This window comes from Synchiropus splendidus, chromosome 16 (assembly GCF_027744825.2).
Source record: "Synchiropus splendidus isolate RoL2022-P1 chromosome 16, RoL_Sspl_1.0, whole genome shotgun sequence".
NCBI lineage: Eukaryota > Metazoa > Chordata > Actinopteri > Syngnathiformes > Callionymidae > Synchiropus > Synchiropus splendidus.
In genome coordinates this window covers 10,118,616-10,132,639 of record NC_071349.1, presented here as the reverse complement: position 1 = coordinate 10,132,639, position 14,024 = coordinate 10,118,616, and the positions used below count along the sequence as shown (strand labels likewise).

The following is a 14,024-nucleotide window of genomic DNA, read 5'->3' as shown; positions in this document are numbered from 1 at the left end:
TCAGCCTTCCATGTTGCATGCTGATGCGTAGACATTCGAATCAAATCTTTCCCCTCCTACGGCATTTCTTGACCTTCAAAAAGAGCGGTTGGGTTTAGGATGCGGATGCACGATGGTGATGGTGGAAACCTTGGTTCTATGTAGTACTTCTGCTAGACTAGTACTTATCTATTATTATTATTTTATTATTATTTATCTATTTATTTATTTATTTTTGGACGTATAGTTTTGTTTTTGGAAACCGGAGGCCTCAGACCGAAATTTCGTTGCCGTCATATAGTGATATGTTTTTGTTCGATGAGTCTAAGTCTAAGTCTACTTTATGTGACCGTTGACTGATATTGCCATTGTTTTGGCAGCATAAGTCAAGCTCATGATCACATGAACATGAACTTGAAGAGCCGCAACCTCTTTTTCTTCACATGTTAGACACTCCAGTGAAGCGCTGCTTGAACCACCAGAAAATGCCGTGGGAGGGGAAACATGCAACGTGGACACCTGTAAAAACGCTACGTCTTAGGAGTGAGAAAGTGTTGTCCTCAACAACCCCCATCTGACCAAAGCATAACGTCCAGTTCAATGGGGTTATTTATTTATTATGAGTTATGGAGTCTGTTTTAGGTGGAATTATTTGCTTCAATTGAAATCAGTCCAATTCCTTAAAAACATACAGCAAAACACGTTTCTTTGAAACAATTGTTTGTCCGTAAATTCTCCCGATTTCAGGCTGTCTGTTCCACTTAGTTCAGTCATGTACTTTCAGTAAATGAAGATATTTATTTGCTACCGTCTAATGTTGTATATTTCGAACTAGAGCCCCCATTTCTTTCTCATCAATATCATTGTGTTTTACACCAATACTCTTTTAAACATCTCCTGAGAGGTTTGTTACAGATAAAAGACGACTCCAATGAAAACTTGTTTGGTGGACCCAAATTTATGTTTAGAATTAAAACCTGCTGCTGGGGGTTGTTGCATGTCAGGTCTTGTGAGTCGACGTCCGCGAATCCGCGACACAGCTTGTCGGCATGAGCGAACTCTGCTGGTCTTTATTTTTCATGTCAGTACTAACTAGATGATTCCGTCTGCCGAGTGACTCGACGACTGACCCCCCCTCCCCCTCCCGCCGAAGCCTTGGGATGGTTACTGGAGCCATGTAACAGCTACTGACATGAACACCATGTAGGTTAAACTCAAGCTTGGGTTGGGAACGACAAGATCCCTCATTAGCTGCTCTTCATTGACGGCTGGGATTCGATCCAACTGCTGCAATATGCAGATTTCTGCAGTTGTTTAAAAAAAATATAGCCTTTAAACATCCAGATGACTCTCCAGTCAGATGACTGTCTTTCCTATTAGCATGCATGGAGTCGAGCGCGAATCCATCGCCGCGTAATTGATTGTAGAGTGCTCTCACGTGCACACGCGCGCTCCCTCGCAGTGGCTGGACGAGAGAGTCTTATGGCATTTTCGGGGCCTCGGTGGGCATTGAAACATTCAAAGGCTGCGTGCGAGGCGGTGAGCGGGAGGGTATGGCTGCATCTTAAAGATGGGCGGTGTTAAAAAAAAATAAAGACGGGGGTCTTATTAACATATTAATGACCCCACCTTCCAACGGCTTCTGTCGGCTCATCCAAACACTTTGATAAGTATGCAAATGAGAGCCGCACCATCTGAAGAGGGAATTAGCTCTGCCAGAGACAGTGAGAGACGGGAGGGGGAAGGAAGGAAGGAGGGAGAGAAGTCAGCAAGGAAGGAAGGAACAATGTGTTCGCAGGGGATGAGGAAGACCAGGAGAGGAGTGTCAAGATGAGAGGGAGACAGGAAGGAGTCGCAGGCGTGCCGATGAACTGATCCTGATGTTTGTTTTGCTCCTCTTTAATTATCTGGCGAGCGTGCTGCGTGCACGCGCTTGCGTGCGTGTGAGCGGAGCGCCGAGGCAGAGAATGAGAGAAAAACCTTGGTCGTGTTCCTGCTCTGTGATCGATACGCCAGCCAGCCCCGCAGTGACGCGAGGAATGGCTGCAGGGGCTCAGACCGGTGGGCACGCAGGATGGAGGAGCGGGAGAGGGGTGGTGGTGGTGGGGCCGGGGGGGGGGTGTTGAGGGTACGACCCTGAGCAGACAAGAGCAAGTAATTATAACACAGACCGATCTCTCCTGCTCTATCACCGAGAAGAACGGTGAGTAATAAGGATGAGGGCGAGCACCGCGGGAACGCCTGTGTTCACATGGGCGAGACAAAGGGAATGAGAAAGTGAGGGAGACTGCCGCCGTTTTAATGTCGGAGGTTCGCCGGAATTCACCGCGTTCCACAATTACGTTGAATAATTAAAACGTTTCATTAACTCGATCACTTGCCGCGCCGTGTTTTAGCGCCGACACGGCAATTAAAGGCAGGTGCAGGGCGCCGCCACTCTCCCGTTTGGCCAGTCGGAGGACAACCTTAAGTCCTTTGTGCGGGAGCCAAATTCCGACAGGGGAAAAACGAGGGGCTTTAGCTGTTATCAACCTTACTTAAGTGTTCTCAGAGCAAAGCTCACCGGCCCTGACAATGAAATCCTTGCGCTCAAGGTGAAACTCTGCAAACCAGAGAGTTGATTTCTGTGTTTTTTTTTTGGTTTGGCAGCACAAATAGTTTGCATCTGTAAGCCAGCCTTAGGCGCCGAGACGTCCACCGCTGCACGGAGACAAGATGAGTAATTTCCTCTACTGTTTTATTATATCCCCCCAAATGATGGAATCCTTCCTGTGAGCCAGATATTCATCACCTCCCATAGCGTTGGATCATTTTCTACTTAAGGATGTGATAGTACAAAAAAAAAAGAGGCTTCACAAATCTTGGCCTTTGTTTGAAATCAGAGAGATCCCACTTCCTGCATCAAGGCCGTCATTAGCAGAAAGCTGTTATGTAAGACGGCCTGTTTTTTCCTTTTAATTGACAAAAACGGGGGAATATTCTGATGCTTTTCATGGTGTGCGATGGAACATATGCGCCCCGATAAACACGATTATCTTGACTGTAAAAATGCAAATGGCAACTGTGGTAGGCAATGTTTATGCAGAGCAGAGCCCCCCACCCTTTGCACTGAAACACAGCCTTTGTTATGATCCTTCCTCTTTCTTTTTTTTTCTTCTCCCTATGAAAGACATTCAAACATGTAATTGGACTCTTAAATAGGAGGTGAAGGCATTGCCATTGACGCTTTTCACGCCGGGATCCCTGTTTAAACGTAGCGCTGGACAAAAACCTGCGCCGTCTGCCATTACGGTTCGCAAAAGCCAAACTGCGTGACAGTGATTTAATGGTTGTGAGTAGCTTTACGGTGCTGTAATAGCTGGACAGGTTTGTCGTCGTGCATCGCAATGGTGCACCATTATCAACGGATTCTGTTTTGTCACAACAAGCGCACCATCAAAGACAGTACTGAGGAGTTCCAGGGACTAGCCACCGTGCATTTCTGCGACTGCTATATACTGGGAAGCTACACAGAGGAGGACACAAACATGACAGCGACAGCCCCGTGGAAAGTGAAGCGTGTTTGTCCCGGAGACTATCAGCTCTCGTGGGGAGCGGCCACTGAGCAGCATTATCGACATTATAGACGCCTCGGCCTGGAGATAGGCTCGGTATCGATCCTCTGATTAATTACTATCTGCAGGCAGCAGCCGAGTGAGTGAAGACGGCGAGAATGATTGAAAATGGGCAAGGGAGGGTGAAGCTGGAGGACTGGACAGAGAGAGGAGCAGGAGTCCTCCGCAGATATCAGTGGAGGCTACACAGTAATCTCCCAGGTAGAAATATTATTTATTGATATATAGGTGGGCAGGATCCCTTATCTGGACCGCAACCAGCTGCTCTCACACACCGCCAAGGACAAATGAAATTCATACATTGGTGAGCCGAAACCAACTGGCAAAGACAAGCAGAGGACACAATGCTCGTGGAGGTCCAGCTGCACCCGACACAGCTGCTAAGTAATGGGACATATTTGTTTATGCTTCAGATGCCGTAGTCATAATTCAGACAACCTTATTGTGAGTACAACAACCCTTTGGTGGAACTCAAGGTCGGCAGGCCACATCAGGTCGGTGACACAATGACGTATTTAATCCATCTACAGCCATATATCAATCCCATAACACTCAGCAACAATTTAAGCTCTCAGCTTAAGATGGTTCGGGAAAATAAACGGAAGCTGAGAGTCTTGGATACTTCAATGCTGATGTAAACGCAGATTACTGTAGTGTCTATTTAAGCGAGGCAGGCATGTCGCCTCACGTAACAGGCAACAAGACGCTTGCAATAGTCCCTAGCTGGGCCCAGTTTTATGCCGACAGAATGCAGCAGAATTCCAATGTGAGATATTCTAGCCCCTTCAACAACAAGCAGTTTGTTCGGGCAACGAAGGGATCATAGAGGGAATGATCTGAGACATGGTGCCTCATAAAGCAGAGGTACTGAAGGAGGGCGTCTGGGCGTCTGCAAAACATGAAAAAACGGACGCCAGATTCTCGACCGTAGCTTGGCCGCCAGATGCCACCCTATACCAGCATAATCTAGCGGCCAAGATTTGGCGAAGAATTGGATGTCCATTTTTCATGTTTTGCAGACGCCCAGATGCCCTCCTAGCTAAAAGCCTGCTTACTAGTGAGTTAAACAGTCCACATTCTGGGGAAATGTCTCCAGCAAAAACCATTCTTCCTCTTGTCAATCTGCATTTCCCATTAGAGCCTGCCAAAACGAGTAAACCTCAAGTCAGACCTTCATCCCAGCCTCCATCATGAACCTCAGTGGTTGTCTTCCTCTTCTCCATCTCCAATGTTCTCAGTCCAACGCTGTCCTCTTCTCCATTGTTTCCAAACTTCTCCCACTGATATACTCACTTCTGATGTGGCACTTTCCAGCCACGACCTCAGTATCTTCACCTCTGACTCCTCTAACTCTGACTCTGCAAACCACGCGCGCTGCTGCCAAAACACAACACCTGCTAAACTTTTTGGAGAGCGCTCTCACAGGACAAAATGTTTGCAAAGTCCTAGCAAATTGGCAAAAGGTTGGAGTCTTTACTTGAAATTGTATTCAGTTCATTTTATCATTACTACATTTTTTTTTTTTCTGTTGCTGGAGAGAAACTTTTTCCGCGTCTCATTGGAGATAAAGTGAATGGATGCGTTGTACCTTCCACCCACTCACTTAATCCAACACAAACTTTTCAGGCTGTAGGCGTAGAAGGGAAGACAGCGCGTTGTTCTGCATGGCTAATGAATTGATAATTGGCTATCGCGCTACATATCATTAAGCGCACGAGACAAAAACAGAATAATTTATCTAGAACGGTTAGCACATAAAAAAATGGAGGAAAACGTCTCCTTTAATATTTAATTGGGGGAATTATGTTGCTGTTCGTGCTGCTATCTTTAGAGGCGAATACGTCCAAGGAGAGATGGGAAGCTTCAGGAGAGCAGAAATGATAATGAAAGGGTTTTTAAAAACAGCTAACCCACACACTGCTCGCCAGGCTGAACCTGATGTCCTGTACAGATGTTGTCCGTGCGCTGCTCTCTTCGTGCGAGTGCTGGTACACCATGCAGAATGAAATTTAAATATCACTGACCTGAAAAGTTCTGTTAATGCTGGATCCACAGGCACTACAGGAAAGAGAGAGGGGGAGCTGTTAAATTATGGAACAGGGACTACAACAAGATCTATTCCAAAGCATTGATGTATCTGTTCCGCGTACAAATATTTTTTTTGTTGGACAGTCAGATCAGTGAGGAGTGGGTGGATCAGGTGAATCGAGTGGCTTTGGTGTTAAAACCCGAGGCTCCTCAGAATTTACTGCCCACTAACACCACGTATACGTCTAGCCTGTAGTGTACGGCAACAGTTGAAGCAGAGCCAACGGTGCGAAATGTCCTGGATGAACAGCGTTGGCTTTTGAGAGTGGAAACCAGGATGAAAAGAGATACCTGGAAAACCCCCAACGGACTGTATTAGGGAATGAACTCTGTGATCATTTTGTTCATCCAATAGCAGGACACACGCTTGAATGGAGACGGAGACTTTTGAAAACAGTTGAAAACAACAATATGCATAAATAATTCTGTAATATTTGGGCGTGTGAATGCTAGATTTCTGAAAATTAGAGGTCACAGAAAATGAAAACCTTGAGAGTCTGCTTGAGGGACACAGTCCAGAAACCAGTTTGGAGATCTAAGCAAGGCGGAATTAAATATGAATCAAGGAGACTTCGATTGGGACGCAGCCTTCTTTTTTGAACCTCAATGAGGACGTCTTCTTTGGTCTAAGAATATTTGGGGTTTGGATTTTCACATAAAACATCCATATCTGTTTAAGTATAATTTAGATATAGAGATTTTCAACCTGCTGGACGCCATTTTCAGTGGGACGCTGGTCCAACAATCTGCTTTTATTTTGAAGAGAACTGAATTGTCATGGAGCGCAGAGCTAGCTTGTGGAGGTACGTTCACACCGCAGTTCTCACAACACCCAGAAACCAAACCGACTTTCTCCTGCCTCTCAAATTGTGAGGAAAAAAAGTATATCGATCAGCTGGGGACGGGACCAAAATCAATGGAATCAAAACAATTCCAGGTTTGAGCATTTGATGTGAGAAATGTCACCTGAAACAAGCCGTGAGAAATGCACCTCTACACACTGACTCGCATGTAAATCATTGGCTTTTTACTCATGTAGTGCATTTGGCATCGACATTCCTCTACTAGTTTTCGTGAGACATGCCGTCTCCTTCCTGGAACCATTCAAGAGAGCTCCCTACTGCTATGCCAGCAGGAAAAAATACAAAATAAGTTTCAATAATGAAACTTATTTTGGGTTTATGTCAAGTGCCAACTGAATTTCTTCTTCTTCTTTTGGGTCATGACCTTTCATCTGGTGGGGATGAGGGTCCTTCACCTGTTGTCTGAGTCATTCGGGACAAGACGTGTCGTCAAAAAGACGGGTGGAGAAGGCAGTTCATTCACGAAACATTTTATTTCACTGCGACGTGTGAGGCTGCTTTTAATGGCTTCTCCAGGATCTTTAGAACCAGAGCCAAAATAAATCAGAGGGTGCAGTAAAAGACGGCAGCTCAAGTGTGACAGTTTGGGATTTGTGCAGCGGTGTGTGAATAGTATGTATGTGCGTGCCTGTGTCAGGGGACTGAAGGTCACCCTGAATGGCTATGTGCATCCGTGCAGATACCTTTGGAGCGTGTGCGATGGCGCTTATCGTCTGCATCCACATCCATCTGCAGAAAGGCACAAACAAGCTGTTCAACACAAAAGGCCGCACAAAAGTGATCTTTCATTTGGATACGAGAGCTCTCTTGTCGACCCGCGACTCCGTCTGCCAGACTTGAAGGACTCGCAGGAAGATTTTCTCCGCTTTTTATTGTTGCGGTTTAGGATCTATAAGTTCTTTTCCATAAATGCGGTTTGGCTGTGGAGTTTTGGAGTGACCATGAGCACGTTGTGAAACTGCAGTTGCTCCGCTGCACCAGATACAAGAGGTGGCACTGTTGGCATTCTGCTTACATCTTACTCACAAGTGAGTGCTGCAAAAACAGTTTAAAACTTCACAAGTTAAAATGAACCTGATTTGTTTGTTGAATTATTCAGATAATATGTTTTTGTTAATGAAAATATGATGAAATAATTCAAGAAAATGCATCAAAAAATGTCATTTAATGGCCACGATTTCACTCCATGGCTGTTCCATACATACAGTGACTTTGAATGCTACAATTCTTATTCTTCTCGTTCTTTTTTATCCATCAAATGAGGATCAGACGGCCATGGCCCAGCGAGATGTCTTTTTATTAAACATGATTTATTCACACTACGCTTTCCGAGTCCTTCAGTCCTAATGGTGTGTTTCTTTATGAATGCCCATAAATGTTTCAGCCAGCTTGTAAATCTTCACTGAGAAGTCAGGAGGGAACAACTTTGAGTGTTTTTGGGGCGCGTGGGGGGGTGTCCATGGACGTTTTTACATGTTACATGCTGCCAAGAAAAGTGTGGAAATCTTTCTTCAACACGGTCATGAATTCCAACTAACTCAGGTGTTTTATTCCCATCATGCTTTGCAAGCCAGGCGAGGATACCTTCAGTTGAAGTATTTCATTGACTATGTGAGTATTTATTTAAATTTCAACTTCAAACTTGATGCAAAACATTACAGAAGGCTAGTATTGTGTCTATTCAACTCTTTAACAATGGAACTATGAATATTGAAACTGCAGCCTTTATTATCTTTTGAACAACAATAACAGCGAAAACATAAAATAACAATTCAAATAAATGTATTACAGTCGATAAACAACTAACTGAAAGATTGACACGCCTAAAGAAAAAAATGAAAAAGATGGGTAAATGCTATTCTGTAGTTGAATTGTTATCCATCTTTGTAGTTTTTATCTCTCTTCTTTAGACTTTAGAAGGTGGTCAAGACCACGATGGTGTTCCGAGCATTTCACTGCTTCACAGCCATTAGCAAGAGATATTGACAGGTAGCAGAATGAAAAGTGGATTGGAGCGTGTGATTTGAAGGTCTTTTTCTGTATGAGAACTATAAACACATACAGTAGCACCAGTCACTTGGAAATCCATTGAATAACGGATCAACTGGAACAAGAAATAGGTGAAATTCCTCCCTGCCGTCCACTAAAACACCACTGCTTTTGTAGATTTTCATTCTGGAGTGAGATCTGTACTCATAAATAAAGGTAGTTCCTCGCCTTGGACTTAGAGTAAATATTTAAAAAAAGGTAAAAATGCATTCTCAAATTATTACTCATGACGTGAGTCAGTGTTCTTCGCAATCTTACTGTCATATTCCCTTCTAGTGCTGCTATTATATGATAATGGAGTGTAAATTTAATTATGATGAAGAGAAATTGATGGGGTTTGTGTGGGTTTTCGGGAGCTGGGGGGCGCCCAGACATCTGTCAAAACAATTCACTTTGTTATCACTTTCCCTTTGTTTTCACCTTGAAGTTTGGGGAGAATGCATTTCAGGCATATGGCAGCCAACCCCACCCTCCGTCGCACGCACGCTCACACAGAGACGCCGGCGCACATTGGTATTCCGTACAGTGGAGGAGTACAGAGCCACCAAAACCACGCTGCTGGCATTATCGAATTTCGCTGCAAATAGGTGTTTACGCCATGCATCATCTAGTGACAGCAAACGTGTGCCAAACCAATGCTAAGTGCATCTGAATTAGTGTGAAGAGCAGTGGAGATCATATCTGAGTGGGCACCCAGGGAAGGGAGGGGGCAGAGAGAAGGAGAGGAGGGGGAAGATGGGGAGCACTCTGTAATAGAAAGAACACGGAGGAGGATTTTTAGTCACTATTTCAATTCTCAGCTTTAATTTCGCTTTAAAGAATCCCCACGAATTTAATCTATACAATATGGATATCACTAGCAGCATCTTGCTCTCCGTCCAAACCTGCAGGTGGGTAGATGACAAAACTGGCGGTCTACGTTCACAGCAGACGAATAAATGTCCTGAAATGGTGCGCTAAAATTGAAACATGGTGTCGGTTTCTGAAGCGCAACATGAAAAGCACTGACACACCTGAACTGAAATGAACAAAAATGAGGGGAAAATTTAACGAAAAAGGCAATGGCAGAGGAAAAAATAAGATTAAAAAGTAGAAAAAATATGAATGGAATGCAAACGCAGAGAATTATATCAGAAAAAAAAACATAAGCCTTGGGCTGAGGAACCACAGAATAAGATCGGGTTATTTTTTTGGCATTGAATTGTCATTGTAATGGGCTTCTCTACTTATTATTTGACATGATCCCAAAGCAAGAAAACATATTTTCATCAATGCAACCTAAGAATGAGAAGTTTTGAAGATATCAAGAGAAGGAGCCACAAGTCACTCTCATGGCATATGAGGTTTCATGATACTCTCTAAGCTTCAATCTTTGGATTTGAACAACCATTTCAATGAAATCTCAGATCATTTTTAGACTGAGAAAGCCACCTATAGACCTCCTCAGCCCATCATGTTACGTTTGGGTTTCAGAATTTTACAATGGACTTGAATGGATCAGCACCAAGCATCTTCCTGTCCATGGTGAAAAAAAACTGGTGTGTTTCATGACCCCAGTTGCTGACCAGTCAAAGCGACACCTGAAATGAACGGCTCAATGCGGAAACTCTACCTGAAATGGGTTGGGATTGTGACGCGTCTTCGATCCAGACCTCTGGCTGTCCTACTGTGGCTCAGCTGGAGAGGCTCACCGCGTCTCCCCCAGACTCATTTTCTACACAGGTGGAAGAGAAGGAGAACATGCATCATTAAAGTTGCTCCGGGAACAATGGCACTCGCACAGCCAAAAGCATGAGCTGGAATGTTCCTCCTCTCCTTTCCACTCTGGGCTCATGAATAGTCATATAGCATCAGCTATGCGGCACACGCTGAAGCAGGCGTTGATTCCCGCCGTAGACGCGCTTGTCATATGCGAATCCTTGGCAACATGGTGTAATTAGTTCGATCTATCATCCTCTGCAGGAAGTGGGGACAAATATAGCTAATGATCCGTGCCTGCCTCCGTGATTTCTCCCCTCAGCTCGCCATTCCTGCACGGAATTAAGCAGGGTGGGTGTGGTTTCATCTCCTACACCTCATAAGCAGACCTTATCCTCACTTCACCCGCTGGAGCCTGTTGTTAAGATGAGAACAGCCCTCCACAATCAACTCATATTTGATCCCAAGGCAGGATAAATAAAAACAACAGCTGCTCTCTCAGGACAAACACATCCACGGACGTCATGTGAATCCTCAGAACCCTGTTGCTTATGTAAAGCTGAGCGCTGGTGTGTAGTTTACTTTGAACTGGCAGGGGGTTTTTATCATTTTTTATTTTTTTTTAAAGCTGCGCACACGCTCTCAAACACGCCTCAGCAGTTGGGGCCCATATGTTTGCAAGAGTTGGTGGAAACGGCGTCACATAAAAAAACGGATTGTAGGTGTGCAAAAGTTTTGGATGTCAGCTGACCATTTAAAAAAAAAAACAAAACTTGGTGGTTCAGAGAAATCGAGACAGGACTGTATCGTTTCCGACATAATTCTGACATCACTTTAACAATAACTTTCCATGCAAGCTTGTATCCAAGACTTTAGCTCAGCTCTATTTTTACCTCCTCTCACTCTTGAACAAAATGGTCTCAGACTTCCAGAAACAGATCCTTATTCCCTTTAATGCGGTCAACGTGACTATATTGTCTGCAAGAAGCAGAGGGAAAAGATGGAGGCCACCACAACCGAAAACCCTCATCTGCGATTCAGCCTATAAAGATTATGATCGGAACCAGCTGTCTGCCCTTGAGGAACTATTTGCTGAGGAGAAGATGGTGGCCGATGAAATAGAAACAGAGATTTTCCGGCAGAAATTAGCCAACTACTCAAACAAGAATATTTTAAGAGTCTCTCAAACCTGTCACCAGGTCAGCTGATCCTCAATGTTAGAGGACAAACGTCAGCATGGAAGCATTCTTTTGCTCTCCAGTCAAGGAGTTAGACGAAAACCAAAACCAATCGAGAACCCGGCTCTGAATCTTTTTCCTCTCAACGCATTCCTCAAACCATAGGAAGATCTTTCCTTTGCCGGTGGTGCTCCACCAGCTGTAAATATTTCATCCACACGGTTTCAGAGGAACTTCAACAGCGAGCAGCGAGGAGCGACAAAAAAAAAAGTATGAAACACATGTAGCTATATGTGAGATATGCATTCTGGAGTAAAGCGGGTGAGGAACAGAGACGGGAATGATTTCATCTCCTCTTTTTCTCTACCGGTATCAGCAAGAATGTAGGTCAGCCAGCCCCAGTCACTATCAGAGAGCCCGGGAGAAGAAGATTGCCGTGTGTCTCTCGCTTGCTCTCCCTGCATCTGCGCGTGTGAGCGTACATGCGTGTCACATGAATAAAGCATGTGTCTCTCTCGTAATACTGTGTGCTTTTTCACTGTGTGGCCTTGTCCTCAATTGTTGTATATACGTTTGATTTTTTTCTTTTTATTTCTGTCACAGAGTTCAGTGCTCTGTCCCCACACAACAGGAAAATATGCTTTGTTGCCATTATCGATACAGACATTTTCAGAGTGGTTGGTGTTGTCTGAGAAACTTGTATGGATGAGAAGTCTACCAGTCCTTGGTCATATACAGTGAGCTGGAGAGAGTGTCAGTGTGTGAGCTGCCCACTCCAGGCTTCCATTGTTGGAGCTGTCCTTGGTGCTGAAAGTCTCGCATTAGTTGGTCAGGATCACACAATTCCTCATTTGACCCAATGGCTGTGTGAGTCTCATCAAGTTAGACAGTAAACATGCTGCAACTCTACGGAAGAAGAAGAGGAAATCTTTTAATTTCTCCCTCTTTTTAATGCTTTTTTTCTTTCGCCCAGACAGAATTTGATTTCCATAGCCCTGTATGTAAACTGAATTGAGGATTGAAACATACAGAAAAAGCACAAATGCAGATCACTTGAGAAATCTGAGTGGATCTTTAGTGTTTATGACCGTGTCTTTACACCTCTTTGTCCACCTCAGAAGGTTTCTGAACATGTTCGGTTCTGACTCCGAACTGTACCAAGGGAAGATACAACGACCCCAACTTTCCCAGGTGTGTAGGGCAAGAGGTGGTGGACTCCCAGCAAAGGTTGACAGTGCAACCACAGGCAGAAAAAAGGCAAACTCTCACACTGTAATTTAGTTGTAATTACTGCACTGTCCAGAATTCTCTACAAATAGATGTCTCACAAATTAGAGGACATTTTGACATACACGTCTGAAGCAGCGATTTTTCACCCGTTTTTTAAAAATGATGTCTTACAGCTCGTATTTAGCTCAGCATTTTTTTTGCTGATAGAAATAAATACACTCCTCAGCTTCAGGGACACACATTGAGCACTTTATTTTTCTAAACTATGCTACTCAAACTTTCAAGTATATGACATAAAATTCCTCACACATTTGAAGTGATAATCCTCCTGCCGTACATCCTTTGATCACACTGCTCTCAACCGCCATCACACCCAATGATGGCGAAACCAGCCGAAGAACAGTGAGGAATGTAATGGTCAATTTTTGGGGATGTGGCTGGATATTTGTGGAGGGAGTTGTTGGATTCTTCACATGTTTGCTTGGTTCCTGCAGCCAGAAAAATGCACGGCGATCAGAGTTTATAAAAGCAGGTGCTGGTCGAGGACAGGTGTTTTTTCTGCTAAAACAAGTTTGATAATTACACATGTTTTTCAAAAGGTCTGGAACAAGATTATTTTGAGTTAGAAACTGTCATTATTTTGTGATCTGTATATACCTTTCTGTCTTCACACAACTTAGATAAGTCTTTTTTTTACCAATTATTTACAAGCTGGAACACAGTAATTTATAAGAAATATTTCGACATTACAAAATGGAAAGAAGTTGTAGACAGTTCAAGCACTGGACAATAGTCAGAAAAGTATGTGAACTATCTATGTTTTAAACAGGAAATATGACCAGTTACTTTTCATCATTGGAAAGATATTTTAACCGAGAGAAAATCTCGTTGAAGCACAGAGTTTTCAACAAAGTTTTGACAGTAGCAGCAGCAGCAACGCAAAACTGTGAACTTTTAACTCATACAGAACAACTCTAGTCTGCCATGGTCTTCATCCAGTTCGCTTCCAAGTTAGTCTCTCCATTGCTCCACCCACCTGCGTCACTGTCACTGCGGTTCTTAAAATGTGGCTGTGCAATGATCACAATATTGACATGGACGATGGATGATCCGGTTTTTGGCACACCTTAAATAAATATTAAAACTGAAGCTATTCCCTCCCACGTGAAGTGACCTCCGGATTTGGTCCCGAAACCCTCATGTTTCTCCAAACAAAATGCCCAGTCAGTCATTTAAAAAGAGCTAAATCTAGCCTTGCCAGAAAGTGCTCCATGTATTGAGCAGTGTAATAATATTATTTATGTAGACGCACATGAATTAATTGT

The 14,024-nt window shown here is 43.8% G+C and overlaps 1 protein-coding gene across 8 annotated transcripts in view; it reads right to left on the bottom strand.

Annotated features, from left to right (window-relative positions):
* Nucleotides 1-14,024, bottom strand: part of myt1lb (myelin transcription factor 1-like, b) — a 105,439-nt gene that overhangs the window by 56,344 nt on the left and 35,071 nt on the right. For 7 of the 8 annotated variants that reach the window (XM_053844270.1, XM_053844272.1, XM_053844277.1 and 4 more), the window contains 3 exons: nt 10,206-10,307; nt 7,228-7,273; nt 5,618-5,651 (listed from right to left, as the gene is read on the bottom strand). In XM_053844270.1, coding sequence (XP_053700245.1) covers nt 5,618-5,651; nt 7,228-7,273 — 80 coding nt within the window. In that variant the 5' untranslated portion in view covers nt 10,206-10,307. The remainder of the gene's footprint in view (nt 1-5,617; nt 5,652-7,227; nt 7,274-10,205; nt 10,308-14,024) is intronic. The other variant, XM_053844276.1, reaches the window with a different exon arrangement.